The sequence below is a fragment of the Solenopsis invicta genome, chromosome 5, assembly GCF_016802725.1.
Source record: "Solenopsis invicta isolate M01_SB chromosome 5, UNIL_Sinv_3.0, whole genome shotgun sequence".
Classification (NCBI taxonomy): domain Eukaryota; kingdom Metazoa; phylum Arthropoda; class Insecta; order Hymenoptera; family Formicidae; genus Solenopsis; species Solenopsis invicta.
Window position 1 is genome coordinate 18,795,618 of NC_052668.1, and position 18,952 is coordinate 18,814,569.

The 18,952-nt window shown below is 43.8% G+C and overlaps 2 protein-coding genes across 3 annotated transcripts in view; one reads left to right on the top strand and one right to left on the bottom strand.

Annotated features, from left to right (window-relative positions):
- The window catches only part of LOC105205733 (cone-rod homeobox protein), a 41,781-nt gene extending 23,154 nt beyond the window's left edge, over positions 1-18,627 (top strand). Inside the window, 5 exon segments of the mRNA XM_011175226.3 lie at positions 1,079-1,321; positions 6,494-6,699; positions 10,786-10,902; positions 10,904-11,247; positions 15,826-18,627. Of these exon segments, the coding sequence (XP_011173528.2) occupies positions 1,237-1,321; positions 6,494-6,699; positions 10,786-10,902; positions 10,904-11,247; positions 15,826-16,336 (1,263 nt within the window). The 5' untranslated portion in view covers positions 1,079-1,236 and the 3' untranslated portion in view covers positions 16,337-18,627.
- The window catches only part of LOC120357927 (suppressor protein SRP40-like), a 54,417-nt gene that overhangs the window by 21,318 nt on the left and 14,147 nt on the right, over positions 1-18,952 (bottom strand). The window lies entirely within an intron of this gene.

Consider the following 18,952-nt stretch of genomic DNA (forward strand, 5'->3'; position numbering starts at 1 on the left):
CTTGCTCTCTCTCGCTCTGTCTCTCTCGCTCGCTCACTCTCGCTCTGCGTGCAGCTCCTCTCTCGCCGATACATACATTATTTATTTACGCGAGTTTACAATCCCTCTAATGGGGATTGGCGTAATCGGCCACCCATCCGTCCCCCTCCGCGCCCTCGCCCACCCTGTCCCTCCCTCCCCCCTCGTATAACCGCCCACCCCGCTGCAGCACGCCGCTGTCGCGCTCCCTCTTAATCATGTTTCACCCCGCTTTCGAAAATCCGCGCGTCGCACGGCGAAATCGGAAGTGGCTTCGATGCTCCGCTTTCCGAGGGCCATCGCGATACTCCCCCGATACACTCCGCCGGGTCCAGAAAAATCTGACCGGATGGAGGGATGGGCACGACATAAGGCGATTAGGGATATGTCTATTATTTTATGAGAAAAGGTCCGAGTTTGTATTCGATAATTCTTCACAATCGTGACATGATAAGAGCCTTATTTTTGACAGTACAAATCGCATATTACGAAGTTCTTTCTATGAAGAGACTCTAAATTTTAATAAACCGTCCAAGATAAAGAGCTACCTACACTGAAAAAATTTGTCGAAAAATTAAAATATTTAGTCCAATACGTTCAACTAAATAATGAGTTGGTTTAGTTGAATTCTCGATTTAAGAATGTTAATGATTGACATAAACCAACTATAATACTTTTATTTGAACAACTAAATAATTGTTGAATGAACCTAATGTTTCCCACATAGCATAAATGTCCTAGGAACGTTCATGAGACATGCAAAAAATGTTCTAAAGGCATCCTCGGGACGTTCTTTGGATAAAGTATGCTGTGTAGATAGTTGAATGTATCGGACTAAATATTTCAGTTTTTCAACAAATTCTTTCTCAGAGTGGATTAAAATGATGAGCGGGATTAGTATTTATATCGAAGCGCATTCTCATCTGAAAAATATTATTTTACAAAAAGCCTCTACAATTGTGGAAAAAAAACTTGCTCGAACTTCCGAAAATCTTTCTCTCCTTTTTTTTTTACCGCGGAAGAGATCATGAAATCAACTGACATTGACGTGTGGTTGCAGATTGGCGCAGTCCACGCCCACCAGCCGAACAATAACCACCACCAGCACCATCAGCAACAGCAGCAACAGCAACAACAGGCGTCGAGTCAACCGCAGGTGCCGGGTGCTGGCGCGGGAGGGGCCGGCGGGCCGGGGGCGGCGTGGCCAGGGCCGGAGGCATGTTCTGCTACCACTGCCCCCCGGGCCTCCCAGCGCCGCGATTACCGCCATCCCTGGAGTATCCTTTCGCCCCGACTCACCCCTGTAAGTAAAAATTCGATTCCTCCTGCTGCAGGCACACGATATCGTTTTTTTTTTTCTCTTTTACCTCGACTCGCCTCCTCGTCGACTTTCGATAGGCGCCTCGATTGGCGAAAGGCGTGCCGCACGAAATTGCTATAAAACGTTACGAGGAAATTTTTAGATTTATGCGCGGCTATTTGTTGAGTGAGGGGAAAAAAGGGAAGCAGTTTCAAACAGTAATCTTTTGCATCGAGAGTCCCGTAAAACTTGCATGAAAAACTGATCATTCAATAGAGAAACGGATAATGTGTAAAGATGGAGGAAAGTGATATGTCCAGAGAAAATATACATAAATCGAATCATCAAATCGGATCTATATGACCTATAGAATCAAATAATAGATTTTTCTATTCTTTTAACTTTGTTCAATTTTAAACCGAGTTTAAATAGTTTCTTATTTCGTGTGTTTTTCGAGAAAAGTCCCGCGTTATCGAGAAATTACTTTCGTGAAAGAGATAGCGAGAAAAAAGCGAAAAAAATCTCGAGTGACAAATATAATGAAGAGATCAGTGCAATCGAGTGACAGAAGAGACACCGGGTATACAGCAGGGAAAGACTCGAGGGGAAGACGAGGGGGGCAGACTGATTGTACTGGCACTTGCTCTAGCGGAACACATCGATGAAGTTACATTACCGACTAGACCGAGTTACGCAAAGTGGACGCTACAAACTGGACGGCCGCTAAACTTAATTTGCACTTCGAGCCAACTTCCAGTTAAACCGCGTCCCGCCGGCAGTCGAGCCGAGTCACTACCCAGAACTTTGACGGCAGTTTGCCTATTCACCGATCGTTTTCCAAGTCGCGTCCCATTCCCGATGACGAATTTTCAGCCCGGTGCGATCTGTCAAATCTGGCGACAAATCAATCTGTTTTCTCCATGCATTCGACCACGGTGATTTAGCGCTATCCAATTATAGTCGCAAGATTTATTTCGCGCATTCTGGAGCAGAAAATATTCCCACCGTATTCAATTATGACAAATATAATATCAGCATTTTACAACTTTGAGAGTATACGAACAAGTTTGTGTAATTTCAATAAAAACAAGTACAATACTACGACGTTATCAAAGATTTGGACAAATATAGTAATAAAGGAAAAGATTTTATCATTCCTTTGTTCAAACTATCTTTTTCATCACCAACATTTTATTCATATAAATGAATAAAGCGCACTGATTGCTTTAGTTGAATAATGCAGCAGCATATTACAATACTGACTTCAACATCCGAGCAAATCTAGCAAAAGCAGTGAAAGAAGTTTGTCAAATGTTATTGCTATTTCATTAATTTTAAGCTGTCACAAAATATATATTAATATCTCAAAAATCATTTATCTCCACCCTACGTCCAAATTGTCGTTAGTAAATCCAAGAACGTGGGAAGTGTAACGCGCGCTCTGTATTCTCTTTAAAACACAACACCCATTGAGGCTCATAAATGTGGGAGGCAGCGGTCTCTCTCCGGTAGATGATCGAACAGGGTGTCGAGGTAGATGGGGGGGGGGAGAGTCTGGGGGAACGGGTGTCCTCAGGGACGTCCGGGCACCCTTCCAGCTCCCGATTGCCCCCTCGTCTGTCTCCCCTGATCCCCGCTGACTCGGAGCTCTCGCTCTCGATCTCTCTCTCTCTCTGTCTCTCTTTCTCTCTGGCCTCCTCTACCCCCCGTTGGGATAAACAGATTAGGTAACTACGTGATAAGTCGGTAAGTGGGTTCCCTCGGCCCACGGTCCAGACCCACCGACATTCGCTCTAACATCTAACTACCTCGTTAGTGTCATTAGTAACGGTCGGGGTGTCATTAGATTTCGTTCTCTACGTGTAGTTTTTCCACGGGTCCACCACCGTCCTCTCTCCCCTTCACCCGGGTGCCTTCGAGACCTGCAGTCCGCAAGTGCAACGGATACGGGCGATCATGGAGGATCGTGACGCGCGTTTGGAATAATTTTGAGTTGCACGCCGACACGTCTGCGCATGTGAAAGTGTAAAGTAGAGCAAGTGAAATTGGAGTTAAGTTTATATTAGTTTCCCACATAAACGGAAAGATATCTTTTAGAAAAATCAAGCACCTTTATACAGAGCTTTTGTTTTTGAGAAAAAATGAGCTCAACCTAAAAAATATTGAGATCTAGTGGATATTAAAAAGATAACTTGTTAAAGATATCTTCGAGATGTTTCTAGATGTCTAAGAGATATTTTTAAAAATATTTATAAAATATTCGTCACATAAGATGTCTTTTAAATTTCTAAAAAATATCTTCAAGACATCTACACAGATACCAGAAACGATATCTCAAAATATTGTATAGAATATCTTTTAGATCGCTAAAAACTGTCTTGTCACAACTTAAAAAAAAAATGTAAGACATGAGAGAAGATATTTTTTAAAAAGCTCTGTATAAAAAGGCTTAATTTTTATATATCTCCAATTTATATCAACTTTTGTTTATTGTCTTATTTTAAATTAATTTTTTAAAAAACGGAAAAAAGCGTGTAAACATCCATGTTGTGTATGTCACGATAAAAATTTAATGAAATGAAAAAAAAAGGAAAGCCACGCAGAGAACGAAATCCAGTAGTCTCGGACATGATTTCCACATTAACAGTTTATTAAATCCTACTTGAAAAAGATATGTGATCTTCGTTCGCGTAGAAAACTCGCGTGAATTAATGATGCTTTCCGTGCGCGAAAAATTGATTGTCTTGTTTCGCGTTTTCCGTAGGCAAAATCAACAACGACAAAGCGTGTCGCGAAAAGGAGTTTGCACGTGCGTGCCGAGCGCAAAAGTCGCCGGGTCTCTCTCTCTCTCTCTCTCTCTCTCTTCCGTACCCGGGATACTACTAATAAATTGGATCAGACCGACTCTCGATGAGTTGTACGAGTTGTCTGGATCCGGGCTTTACTTCGGACCGACTCTAATCTAAGATCTTGAGTGGATTTCAGTTTGGGGCACCGGCAAATTTATTTAGCCGCCGCGGTCGTCGCCGGATTCGCTTCTCCATCTTCATTTTCTCTGCAAGCCGCAGTAATAACGACCGTCGTTGCTTATCGATACGTCGATAATGGAAAAACAATTTTTACGCATTACGGTGTATCTCACAAAATTCTACTACTTCGTGTTTCATTAATTTAAATCACGCACAAAAGAATTTCTGCTCTCTCTCCCTCTCTCTTTTAAAATCGAACAGTGTCATTCACAAAAGTTTCGGCGTATGCCGGCGTAAAATGTTTGACGATAAAATTACATTAACGGATAACGAGTAGATGTATACAATTATATCTCGCTCGCTGGTTACGACTACTGCAATTTTCTAAACGGTTACGCGGAAAACAAGCGCGGTGCCACTGCGCGTTTGTATATAAAATAAATCCGTATCGGCACGATAATCGGGCAGACGGGAGCACGAGCGGAAACAAAGTTTTAAGTGCATCCGCGAGTCCGCAACGTCGTTAAACGCCCTGATAAAATACCGTCCTGATAAAATACGGCGGCCCGGAAAGCTCGAATCGTTGATTTTCGCGTGCGTGGTTTAGAGCGAAAATCCTCGCGGATCCTCATTGATATTAATTTTGCAAACGATACGGGAGATCGCAGCGACCGTAGCGTATAATTGCGCGTCCGTGACGGTTATGAAAGTTCAGCGGCATCGAGGCGAAGTATCTCGGTGCGCCCCTGTGGCAACGATACAACCATGTGGCTGCACCGTTGATGGCTCAACACCATCATGCGTTCGTCGTTATCCCTATCTCTCACTCCCTCTCTCCCTCTCTCTCCCTCTCTCTCTCTCCCCTCTCTTTCTGTCGCCGTTATCATCCTCTGCGTCGAGAGGATGAAAGGGAAAGAGTGAAAGAGAGGCACAAAGGGAAGAGAGCAAAAGAGAGGAGGAGGAGGAGGAGGAGACATTGTGCGAGCGAAAAAGAGACGACCGGACGGTGGAGAGAGAGTGGCATGAATTTTTATGAGCTTAGGAAATTAATTTGTGTTTTTCGCTAAGCCCCGGCTTAGCGCCGCGGTAATTAATTGCGCTGATTGCTCTGCATCATTGATGAGCGGTTCCGGCCGCTTCGTAACGTCTGCTCCCACTTCGCGTCTCGTTGTATGCGCGCGTATCCGACCGATGCCTTTATATCGGCGCTTCACTTTTCGATCTTTTCGCGTGTGCGCGCGCGCGAGATCACTGTTAACCATATTTCCCGGAACATTTTTAATTAATATGCCCTGTCTGCTCGCGTAATTGCAGCAGTGAATCAAAATACACATACTGGGATCGTATCAAAATTAGAAGGGGGACAGAAACAATATAATTATATATTAATAAATTTCTGCTGACATATCAAATCGAGTATTAAATGAACTTTTTGAAGTATCTGAAATTGCGTATTAATAATTCCGAATGGCAGAAAGACGCGGAGAAGACGAGGAATTCAATTATTACACTTGCTAAATTGATTAAACTGGATTAAGCAGACAAATACGAGTGAGCGTGTATCTATGTTTGTTACGTACAATTTTTTTTTTATATCTAACTATACAACTTATTCGCACATAATAAGCTATTAACTTAAGTCACCGTGAAAAAGCAAGAAATTATGTTGATCATTTTATTTTGCAATAACGCTTGCCGTATAAATTTGAAAATTCCATGAGATTGTCAGTAACTCACAAGTTTCTTGAAGTTACCGAGTTTCGCAAACCCTAGTCAAGCACAGGCAAATATGCGGAGTACCGAACTAAGTTCTCTTGGAACTTCGCAAATTCGAATCTATCAAGAATTAAAAGGCGAAACTTCGTCGAACTTGTCCCTCTGAAGTGAAAATATTTTCTTTATATCGACACAACACACATTATTAACATTAATTATAAAAATGCATTATATTATTAGAGTAATGAAAATTAATTCGAAATATTTTTCGCATCTATTAATATTCGCATCTATTATACCCAATGAATTTACTGTCACTCGACTTGCGTTATTATTATTATCACTTGCGTTATCAACACTGTGTGTTTTTATTTTCCCAGCCATGGGAAAATAAAATTGCGCATACGAGCAATTAATAATTACAGAAACCGACATCTGCAAACGCATGAAATAAACAACTATTTCGCAGCTCTTGCCGGATTCGTTACAGATACTAGTTACTCCGCCTATCACCCAGCACTGCACGGAGTCGGTGAAGATTCCTTCGTGCGGAGGAAGCAGCGGCGAAACAGGACAACTTTCACCCTCCAGCAACTGGAGGAACTCGAGTCCGCCTTCGCGCAGACTCACTACCCGGACGTCTTCACGAGGGAAGATCTGGCCATGAAGATTAATCTTACGGAGGCTAGAGTACAGGTGAGTGTGATGATAATACAAGGCGGAGATCCATCTTTTTTTATCACCAAAAACTTGGTGACCTTTCAATCCTAATCCAATTGTCCCGCAATTCTATCATCCCTCGAGTCTCGCGATGCTGCAACCTCATTAGATTTTTTTCACCGGATTACCAACGTTTTTCGAGTCCTGGTATAGAAAGCAGCCGTGCGCGCGCGCTGCTGAATTATTATTAACATAATTATTTACTTTGTTCAGTTTAATTTTGTCAGTTCTCGCAAAGTATCTTGCCGCATATAATGTAATAATGTCCGTAATCCGGTTAAATTGTAAAAAAAGATCCATCAGAATAAGGGAGACGAATAAATTCATGGCAGGAGCACACTGTGCATTATATTTAAGGATATATTAAAACAGGTTACTTGAAAGTATGCTAATCACGTTGTATAATCACGTTTATTCGATAACATGAAAGCACGTGCATTAAAACTTGACGGAATGTTCGCGTCCGAGCATTGGCAGCAGCGAGCTTAATCTTTTAATGCGTCTCAGCGCATTGAGATTGGATTCCGCGTTTTAATGCGATGAGAAAATTACGCGCGGCAACCCGGTAATTTTTTGTCCGCCTTCGCATGCGTTAAGTAGAGAAATTCCGAGAACATTTTTCGCGCTGCACGTTTTTCGCGTAATATTTCGCGGAACACACAATAGAATGCATATTACCGGCCTACGTATCCATTAGTATCCAAATGATTATATCGCGAAAAAATACGCGTAAACCGGATTCCGCGATCCAAAGCGAAATTTCGACAAATTTTTTTTAATCGATTTTTATCCTTTGCCACTCCCGGTTTTAAAAATTTGCCGTATTTATAATTTATCGTACAAAAAATAACGCGCCATATATTTTATGTATAACGTTACGCGACGTAGATGGGGAACGCGCGAGATTTAGTCCGGATGAAAATATTTTGGATGAAATTATTCAACGACTGATGGAAAATTAAAAAGAAAATCTGTACAAGATCGCGACTATGATCGATTGTCTGCGGCCGTACGGCGTTGCCGCAAGAGCGAAAGCGTATGTAGTAGCGGAGGGGTGACTCGGGCAGGACGGTGAACGCGGGGAAAGGGCAGGGAGCCTCTGGACCCCCAAGAGGCGCGCTGACACCCTCGACCTGACGTAATCTTCTGACAGAGTAAGCCGGTAATCTCCGGGATTACTTTGTACTCCTGGCTACGTCCTCACGGCCATATTTACTCACGCCGCTGTAATTCGCGCTGAGAATCCCTGCAGCGTAACAGCGATTCCAGCCTAAAATCCTGTTGGAACATCTGCACTGGATATCTGATTACCAATGGTGCCTTTTGATTTCTCGACAGTCGCCAACGTGCATCTCCCTCCAATTTCGGATAATATCCTTTGACACTCTTCGCGATTTCAAATATATCGCGATAACCAAAACTCCTTCTATAGAGCAAATCGATTTGCTGTCATTATCTCATCCTGTCTTTTTTAATAATTGGAATGCAGTGAGTATCTCGGTGCTCTACCCTCGCGTCATTAATATCCTGACTCGCGTAGGATCCTCGATCACAAAGTCCAAGAGGCAGCCTGGCGTGCATTGTACGAATTTACAAAGTTGAGAAGGCTGCAATCTTTACGAGAGAGACGACAATGTGAGCATATGACGATGAAAGAGACAGAAGGGAGACGGCAAGGTACGGAGGCGGAGGGGAGGGGGCGAGGCGGTTGGTCTGGCTGTGACGCAATTACGGCGCAGACTCATTGTTTCATTAGCGAAGACAAAGGGAATCTGGAATAATGGACAAATAGGCGCGTTTACGTAGCGCCCGTCCTCTTCTCCAGGCTCCAATTAGAACCTCCTAGAGGGAGGGGGACGATCGGGGGGTTGAAGGAGGGGTCCGTTGTATCGCCGAGGCACGTACTACGCGACATCTCGTCTCTCACACACACACACACACACACGCGCGTATGCGAGGCGGCAATTACCGGCGTGCGTGAATTAGACGCGCCGCGTCAAACGCCGCTCGCACCTGCGCTCGTGCGACGCGCCCTGCGTGGACTGCAGGGATGCTGGGCATCCGCGATTACGTTGGCTCTCCTATTTTCGGCGGATATTTCGATTTGGATTTCGCGGAGCTCTCTTCCCTTCTTTTCATATATATAGTTATCTATGCTCCTTTGTCGAGTTACAAAATGCAGAAAATTTTACGTGTCGTGGATAACGCGAGAAGAGTGTAGCTCGATATGAATTATAGTATCTCCATTCACGATAGTTTTGACGAAAATAGCTGAATCTACGAGAGGCGAGAAGGAAATTTCCATAAACGTGGATTTATTGTAAAAGCGGATATTTTTCAATTTTTCAAGCTGTTGGAAAAACAGCTTTTCGTGAATTAATCAGTAGTTATCATTGTCACCCGTTTTAAAAAGCGTGTCAGGCGCGCTTGATATACGCGCGCGATCGGTAATCTCGCGACAAAGAGCGACACATTCGTTTAACAGGGGTGCGGCCGATTAAAAACGTTTTACGCCCATTATCAACGAATTTCGGATTAAATTTGTATTGAAAAAAAAAGCGGAGAGGAGAGATATCGCGCGAGGGTGGAAAGGAAAACGACGGTGGTCCCTACGGAACCATGGCTTTGTTCCCAGCTATTACTCGCCTTCCTTCCCCGTAACCCTTAGGATATTATTATATCTCCCCGTCTGCCGCCCCATCCTCCATCCTCTCGCGATGTTCGAGGTGGCGGTAGAGAGTCGTACCCATCGTATTTATTTTATTAAACCATTTTCCGAGCTTCCTCCTGCGAAAGTTTTGCGCTCGAATGTAAGATAATCATTTTCCAGACCCATTATACAGGATAGGATGTGCCACAATCTTATTTCAGCTCTTTCCACTAATGACTTTTTTTACGAAATTCTCTTCGTTTCTCAGATATATTTGCACAATTATCTCTCCTTATCAAAATAATTTTATTCGAAATTCACGCAATTCTTCGACATTAACTTTTTGAAAAAATATATGCAAGGAATCTCGAGACGTGGCACGAGATATCTTTTTGTTTATACGTGGATCCGATCATCAATGACATTGTACTATTACACACGCGTCGCGCGGCCTATCTGATGCATCAAGCAAGAATTCCGCGCGTGAGGATTCGGTCAACGCGTACACCCATTGTCTCGGGACGGCAAAGTCGGCGGCGGAGAACCGCTGGGTGTAATAAAGTCTATTTCAGCCGGTATTATGTCAAGTTAGCCTCGTTAGCGGAACTCGAGCTTTTTAAAAAACACTCGGCCGCCGTGGTTGCTGTCGGCTCGTTGGACATGCACGGCGGAAAGTGCCCCCGGCCTCCCCCATGTCCGCCAACCAACCTGCCGCACCCTCGTGCTTTTCTCTGCCTCAGAATGCCACCCCTCCTCTGCCGCGCATGCAATTATCCTTGCACATTTGCGGACGTTGCGGAGTGCCGTGGCTACGTACGACCGTCCATCTCATTTTTCTCTTATACCTACGTACGCCTCTCTCGCCTCTTCCGTTTCTGTGACTTTCGCGAGACTTAACCCTCTCGTCCGCGCGCCTAGTACAGCCAGATGACTGAGACGTCGGGAATATTGAATCAGAGAATTATGCAAACTTCCGCCAAGTTGGCTTTTGAGAAGTTTAACTTTCCTGGATGCATGGTATATTGCGATATGATATTTATTCATATTTAGCATAACCCAAAAATTGTATTACGGAAGAGACATGAAACATGTTACAGACACAAAATAAAAACGTGGGACAAAAGCTGTCGTCGTGTTAAAGGATATTAAGTGTGTTGCGGATACTTGAATGTATTTCTACTTGAATCTATTTATGCATTAATTGGAGATCAATGAACTGAATATCAGCAGGATATTTTTTTCATGTAAAAAGTTTCTCAAGCCATTGAAAAAAAAAAGAGTTAATTCAGTAACTTTACTCGTAAAATAAAAACTTTTGCGTCAAAGTTATGCTTTCTTTCCATCAACTATTCTCCGAAGCTACAAGCGTATTAGCGTTAATCTATTCTAACTGCGGCGATCGTAATTTTCAGGTATGGTTCCAAAATCGGCGGGCGAAATGGCGTAAGAGTGAACGACTGAAGGAGGAGCAACGCAAACGCGAGGGTGGAAACGGCGGCGGCGGCGGCGGTGGTGGCAACGGCGGTAGTAGCGAGCGGCGGTGGCGGCGGCAGCGGCAGCGGAAACGTAGAATCTTCCACTTTGGCTGCGCCGACGTCCTCGTCGGCGGGCCCGAGTCCCACGGGGAACGATCCGGAGGGCACGACGACGAGCAGCAGTGCCGCCGACACGGAGGACGCCGCGGCGGAGGGCGCCGGAGGAGGCGGCGGCGGCGGTGGCTCCAGGAGCCCCAGCACGACTTCCGCCTCGGTCAGTCCTCGACCTCAGCCGAGTCAGCCGTCCCTGGGTGGCGTCTCGACGCCACCGCCGACCCCCATAAGGGCGCCGCCGCCGCCACCGAGCACCGTGGGGGGCCTCGGACCGCCCGCCGAGAGGTGAGCTCTTAGCTTCGTTTGTATTTACGTCTTTAGGAAATATCTTCCTCCTCCTTCCTGAGTTCCTCTCTCCTCCCTTCTGTCGGCCCTTCCCAACCCCTTATAAACTCTCGGACGATTTCAACGGGTAAGTGGGTGCAAGCGCTGCTGAACACCGCCGGCCGGATGCTCGATACGCGCCATTAAACCACTCTTCGTGACGGCATCGCTCGCTGCCCCCGACGCCCGCCGGTTAAGCCGCTTCTTCTCCCGGTAGCTCCCCCCTTCGCCCCTTCCGCGCGTCGTCCTCGTATATAGCCACTCGTATAATCGCGATAATCGTCGCCTCGTTAAACTGCAGCTTCCACGGGAGTTAGCGGCGGCGACAGCGGAGGCGGCAAAGCGATGCGCGCCACTTTTCGCTCCGGAGACTTTTGTCTCGTGAAACTAAATGGCGTCTCGCGCGTTTACGACTCGCATGTCCACGAAAGAAGCATCGAGACGACTCGAGCTAGAGAGTTTGCGACAGATAAAAAGATTAAAGAGCCGGTGACAGTTTTTCGCGGAGATTTCGTAATTCTGGCTGCAGCAAGTGGATAAAGACCTTCCAAATTATTCACCTTTACAATCGCGCAAATTGCTACTCGTTTACTACAGAATTTTGCGCGTTAGACGCGTTTTCTTCATCCACAGACGTATATTGAAAAAAAGATTTGTTAAAAAAAATTAGTCTTTGAAACATTTCAATGATTGATAGAAGTGAACTTTTAATTTGTTCAAATATTTAGTCCAATACGATCGACTAAACATTGATTTAACAATTATTTAGTTACTAGGTATAAAAAAGGTATAATTCATTTATATCAACCATTCAAATGTCTTAATCAAAAATTTATTAAACCAGCTCAATATTTAGTTGCGTATTTAACTAAATATTTTAATTTAAACAAATTTTTTTTTCCTCAGCGTATAGCATCTGTGAACGTTGAATGAAACAAGTAATAATTAAAATAATCATTTTTCATGATAGAACGTATATTGATATTTCCCTTTTTATTTCTCACAAAAATAACTTGTTTGCATAAATATCTATTTATGTTATCAATGTTTAAAATATTATAAAGAATTTTCAATGTGTATTGTGCGCATGGAAAATATAGAAAAATACTTGTACCACATAAATTATTCGTACGAGAGACGCGTTTCATTGGCCGCGCGTATAAGGGGGTCGGAGCACGTCCGAGGAATCGGAAAGGGGCGATTTATCCCGCTCGCGATCTTCTCTTTCCACGGGGACAGAGCATTCGTTTATAATCCCCGAGACGACGACGACGACAACGACGACGACGACGGTGGGCTCTCTGCGGATCGACGTGGAAGTCGGAAACAAAAAAAATGCCGAAAAACACGCGTAGCAGACACGCGTAATACTCGCGAGAGGAGGGCACGTTAGACGTCGACAAGACGACGAAGAGGTAGCGCGGCGGCTCGAGGGGTGAGGGAGGAGGCCGAAGGGGACGGTGGGGCTGGTACCGGGGTCGAGGGAAAAGGTAAAGAAGAAACGGCAGGAAGATACTCCTTCGCCGTCCCCGCAGTTGTGTAATTTATTTAAAACCGCTCGCCGTAAATATATCCCCATCATTTATTCAGAGGAACGGCGAAGCTCCTGCCGGGGGTCGCGGGCGGAGGGAGTGAATGGGGGGAGGGTGTAAGCTCTGCGTTCCTTCTTACCTTAGCTCTACCTAGCTACCTTAAGAGCGACCGGCTTCGTGCTGCTGTGTAGAGGGGCGGATCCGCGTCGCAAAGACGTTGTCTCGTCGCTAGACCACTCTTTTGTCTCGCGAATCTTGGAAGCTTGCGTAAGAATTGATTATACGTTACTCTTGTTAGAGCCCAGTGAGAAGTAAACACTTTGTCATAGGAATTGCATCTATATTCCGCTGATAAAACTCAAAACTTTCCGCATCGGTAGATCGTGTCGGCCGAGATGATAAAAGTGCGAGCATAAAAGAATTCACTACTCTATATGATTAAAATTTGTACTTGAAAAAAATTTTTTAATTACAGCGCGTGCAAACGATGTCAACGTGATAATATATCCATCTCAGAATCATTTCCCATCACTTTTATTACTCGCTTCAACTCTACGCTATATTCGCTCGGTAGCAGCGTGGCGGCGGCGGCAGGGTTGAAAGCGTTTAATGTTATTGAATTTTAAATAAAGATTTTAATGGAGTCTTATTACGCGGGAAACGCGACCTCGTCTAGGTAATATCGTAGTTATCGACGTCGTTACTTATCTAGAAGCGATTATAGGATAAAAAACTAGTTATACCTTAGTAAAATGGAGCGCATAAATATTAAATAAAATAACTAAAGTGATCACACGTGTGTGCCCGACTGAATTACGGGCTTCGCAATTCGTGAAAATGAAAAAAGGTGGATGAAAAGATACGAAATAGAAAAGAACATTTCAAATTATCGAGGTACAAATTTCTATCTAAAAGAATATAAAAATTTCAATTTCAATATGTGAGTGATTAGAATATTTATTATTTTCTTTTTTGGAGAATTTATTTGCTAAAATTTAACTATTTTATTGTGGACATTGTAAGTATTAATATTATAAATCAGAAAAAATCATGTAAACATAGATATGTATATTGTTCCTGTATTAAAATAATTTAAAATTGATGATACAAATATCGCAGTGGTAATTGATGAAATTGAAGTTTAATTTTTGAGGATATAAAATTAACATGTAAATTAAATCATAATTGTCTAAAAATTTTATTCCGCATAATTATCGTTTTCCATAAACGCTGATATTTTTTTCCTTTTTTTCTCTCGCAAAGTTTTTTTATTCCTTCCGAAAGCGCGCGGCGGATGCTAATCTTACGTCGTCTGTGCGAGGTAATCTGCGTTTCAGCCGTCACCCCTCGTGTACATCGTAACTCGACACCGTATAACTCACTGCCGAGCAAACGCGTCGATAAGATAGGAGGATGTTACTAAGTCGCGCTTCGTCCATCACGCACCGATGTGCACGATATGCATTTGCATGTGTGCGCGCGCGCATGTGGCAAGTAAACGAGCGCACGTAGGCAAGGTGCACGGTAGACTACGCGGCTAATTGCCGCTAATTATCGCGCTTACCGCGGTTCGGCTCTTCCGCCGCCGCCACCGCCGCCGCCGCCGCCGCCGTCGCCGTCGCCGTCTCCGTCTCCGTCTCCATCGCCCCCGCGCGTCGCGGTTTGCCACCCTTACCATTCCCTTCGGCCCTCTGCCTCTTGCCCCCGCCCGCCCCCTCCCTTAGAGGCAACCACCTGAAATCCGTTACTCTGGCCTGCCGACGCGAACCGCGTCTTCCTACCCCCCATCGCCGCCCCCACCCCACTAACGACCTAAATGCCGTGAGTTGCCTGCCCTAACTCCTACCCGCCTCCACGCGTCCTCCGCCATCCTTTCCTCCTCCTTTCCCCTCCCTCCCCGCGATCTCGGCTCCGACTCGAGCACCGACTCGAGCTCGTTACATTAATTAAACAATATTTGCGATTAATATTTGAGATAATCATCAGCGCCTCAAAGCAGCCTCCGCTCCTCTCGGAGGATGCGGAACATCGCGCGTGCTAATCGGATTAGCGCTTGTGAGGCTGCGGCTCCTCCCTCTCCTTCTCTCTCTCTTCCCTCCATCCGTCCTCGGTTTCGATCTTTCTCTCGCACTTCATTCGCGTCTGCCTGTCTGTCTCTCGCTTTCGCTATGCTGATACGCCGGTAGTTGGAATCGTGCGAAATTGCGACGTCCTTTTGGCGATAATCGCGCCGGTGCTTGAAATAGCGTTAATTCGCGGACGAGTTAAGGATCGTTTCCGGCGTGACGATTGAGATGTTTCTATGTCTATGTGTATCAGTGCGCGTCACTTGTGCTCTATTGTCGTCAAGTCTAAGAACTTACACAAAAATAAGAAAGAAAAAGGAAATAATATTCTTTTCATTACGAAACAAAAAGTAAATAAATAGCGTATTTTTTTTAATATTAATTGCGAACGAGATAACTTTGTTTCAACTTAAACATTTAAGTTCCGCTACATTAAAATTTTAAATTGAAGCATTTGCGCCCTACATTTTTGCACCGAAAGATTTCCTATGTTTAACCCCGAACTAATTCTATATAAAATAGCATTTTTTCTTTGTTGTTGTTCCTAATAATATAGACACGGTACTTAATATTTTCATAATTATTCTATTAACAGTTTCGACGAAATAAAATTAGTTGTGTTGTTATTATTCAAATATCGATTAGTTCGTGACGTCTGGATCTGAAAATTGTTGCAACAGGGCAACGGGTGTAAAAAAAGTTTAAATATAAGAATTTCAATAATTAAATGAGAAAATAAAATGTTTCATTGCAGGAGATTATTTCTATTCTTACCGGTTTAAAAAATTCACCCAGTTGGCGATTCTCGATAGAAGCGAATTAAAAGCTCTTTTAAAAATAAAACTTTGTTAAATTACAATTTGTACTTTGCCTCATTTATTTATTATTGCGTTATTAATTTAATTTAAATATTTATTTTTTTCTTTTCGTTGAAATTTTAGCGCTACGGGGATAGGCGCAGGTTTCAGGCCAGTGGAACCGCCGACGTCCCTTTTCTTCTCGCCTCATCTGGCCGCCCAATTCTCGCCACCGCTCTTCAGCAACAAGATGGTCAGTAGCGCGTCGACATCGTTGACATCGACGACTCCTACGTTATGGACGACCAGCGATCAGCATCGGCCGAGCAGTCTTCAGGAGATGCTGTCTTGGTCACCGACCGGCTGGCCCGGTTCCATTTGCGGCTGTTGCAAACCCGGCACCGCCGGCACCGGTGCCACGGATCTCCATCGGAGCAACAGCCTAGCCGAGCTGCGAAGGAAAGCTCAGGAACACTCGACCGCCTCCGCTCTCCTCGGCGGCCTCGCCGGCTTCCCCGGCGGACTACCCCTGCCTCTACCCCTACCGCTGCTGCCGCCCTTGTTGGGCCTCTCCAGGCGACCAGAGCATCATCATCATCACCACCTGCCTAGCGTGGTGCACCAGATACAACCCACCACTAAGGAAGATCCCTAGGATCGCCTCCACGAATGCCGGAATCGTCTCGTAGACGCAAGATATAAATCTCAAAGGGATATTCTGCGCGTATCGGATGGTTGCAAAGTCGAAGCTAGACAGCGATATAACAATCTCGGTGAGTTCGGATCTCGATGCTATGTAGATGCTGAAGAATGTTATATATGAAGAATGTTATAAATATAGAATGTTATAAAAAATATATATAGAATGTTATGCGTTTCTGTGTCTTTTCATAAACGGAAAATTATTTTTCTAGCTTCTTTAAAGTAAACACTACCGCGACACATAATTCTTTTTTGTTAGATTTTATTTTTACTAAGTTTACAGTGTTTTTATAAATCGTTGATTTTTCATTCAGTTGATTATGATTTAAGTTTTCCGTAAATATAGCGTCGAAAATTGAACTCATCGATGTTACACACAACCATCTTCGTAAGTGCTTTCCTTATTACAAATAAATAATTGCATCTTAATCTTCTCGTATTTTTTTAAACGGAAAAAAGCTTTTCTAAGTTTCGACGTTGTGATAGTTCAAGCGAGTTTAAGGGTCTCAATTCTGAAAGACGATGAAGAATTAACGAACCGCATTGCTATTAGGTGGTAACTCTGGCTCGGTAAGGCGGGCCCGCGCAAACACCGCAAACTGTATTCATACTGTCTTCGATTGCGACTTGTTAAAATAAACATGGCGCAAATCCTGTTAGGAACTTGCGCAATCTTGATAGAAAACTTATTTTAAGCTCATATAACACGTTGATTTTTGAGAAAAAAAGAGATGCTGAGAAGAAATTTCCGTTCGCAGCAAATTTGACAATCAATTGCGACAATTTTACGCCACTGATTTTATTAAGTTTTTGTGTTAAACTTTATAATTTCGACCTGTTTCTCTTCAAAAATGTTAAATGATTATTTGCGATTACTTCTGATGTTTCTCGGCCGTTCTATCATTTTTGAATTTTAATAAAAATGGGAAACAAACAAGATACTATTAATACTCATTGCATATGCAATAAACGGTTGAATAATGCAGCACTATCAATTTGCAGATTACTTTGTTATATCCGCGAACGATGTAAATAGACGGGGTGCATTACAATAATCTTCCGTAGTATTCTCAGACACGTAAAACTTTTTCTCACATATGTACTCAACAATAGCGTCTAACTCTCCATATTACGAATTTATATTTTATTTATTGCCTTATAACTCGCGAACCAGACACGTTTGTATCGCCACTGTTCACTATCTACAACGTATGAAAATCGTTAAGTTCCAGATGTATCGCAAAAAAAAACAAAAAAAAAAAGATTTGTCGAAACTCATGGCGGAGGAAGCATTTAAGAAAAATTCTGCGAAAAGGGGAAAGCCAGATTTCGGACTGACTTCTCGAGTTTGGAACACGCGTCGCGATACGTTTGTATTGTACATAATGAGAATAAATGCGGCGAGAACGGGAAACGAGAAGGAATACGCGATATTGCGGTCGAGAGCTGTGCGAGAGATGTGTAGCAGGGTGGTTTACGGATGGTTTCGTTTCCTTCCACGCGAGTAAGAAGACGCGACGGACCAACACGTGCCTGATGCGCTGTATATTCAATTGCTCGATACGCTCGACCAGTCGATTCGTTCAAGCCACGCGGACAGGCTCGAGTGTGCATTCATCATAAAATTCCTACGAGCGGGAATTGAAACCGATATAATCTCGGCTCAGATTTCGATACCGCTGTCAGAAAACGTTCGGATGTTTCGTATGTTCCTTGAATTAAATTGATCTCGAGATTATATGGATTTTAATCCCCCGGTTAAAAGTAAAGCGAAGAAACTCGTTTCGAGTTGGTTACTACTCTTATATGCCTTAAAAAAAAAAAAAAAAAGTTCGTCGATCGGCCGGCAATATTAACCGATTTCAGATCTTTGCTACGTTTGCGAGTGCCGTAATTCATCAAATAAAATCCGTCGTTCTGGCGCACAGAGACCGAGAGACGGTCGAAACGCAGAGCGGAAGGCGAGATTACGGAACGGATTTGGTTTGATGATTGCGCACAAAATTCGACGAGATAACGATAATTCCATTTATGTCGCAGTCCCTCTGGATTTTCGCGAAACGAAAGGCGTAGAAGGCGAAACGGACGTAGTTGTTTGTAGAGACCTGTATATTACCTCTCGATAAATAGTCAGTGCTAATCAAAGATAGTCTAATGAAAGGTATAGCGTAAGGTAGCGATTAACTGTGTAGTCAAAACTGTGGTAGCGATATATCGAATAAACTTGTTCTCTCATGTGATGAAGCCTGGTGTGTATAAATCATTCGTTCGCATAATTATCTTAGCCGGACTCGGAAGGGCACTGGCAAACTCAATTATCCCGCATTTCGCTCCAGCGTCCCCGATCTTCCATCCTGAAAATTCCGATTCTGTAACTTCTTTTGCCATGTGGCACGTTAGCGCGAGATTGCATATCGCGGATATCGCTCCGCGATTCGATCTCGGCGCAATAAGTTCTCCATCCCCGCATCCGCCAATAGTATCGGGGCATCGAGAAGCGCTTCTTCGATCCCATATAGACAAATAATTGTACCATAACTGAAAACGGAACCGAGGACCGGAGCCGTCG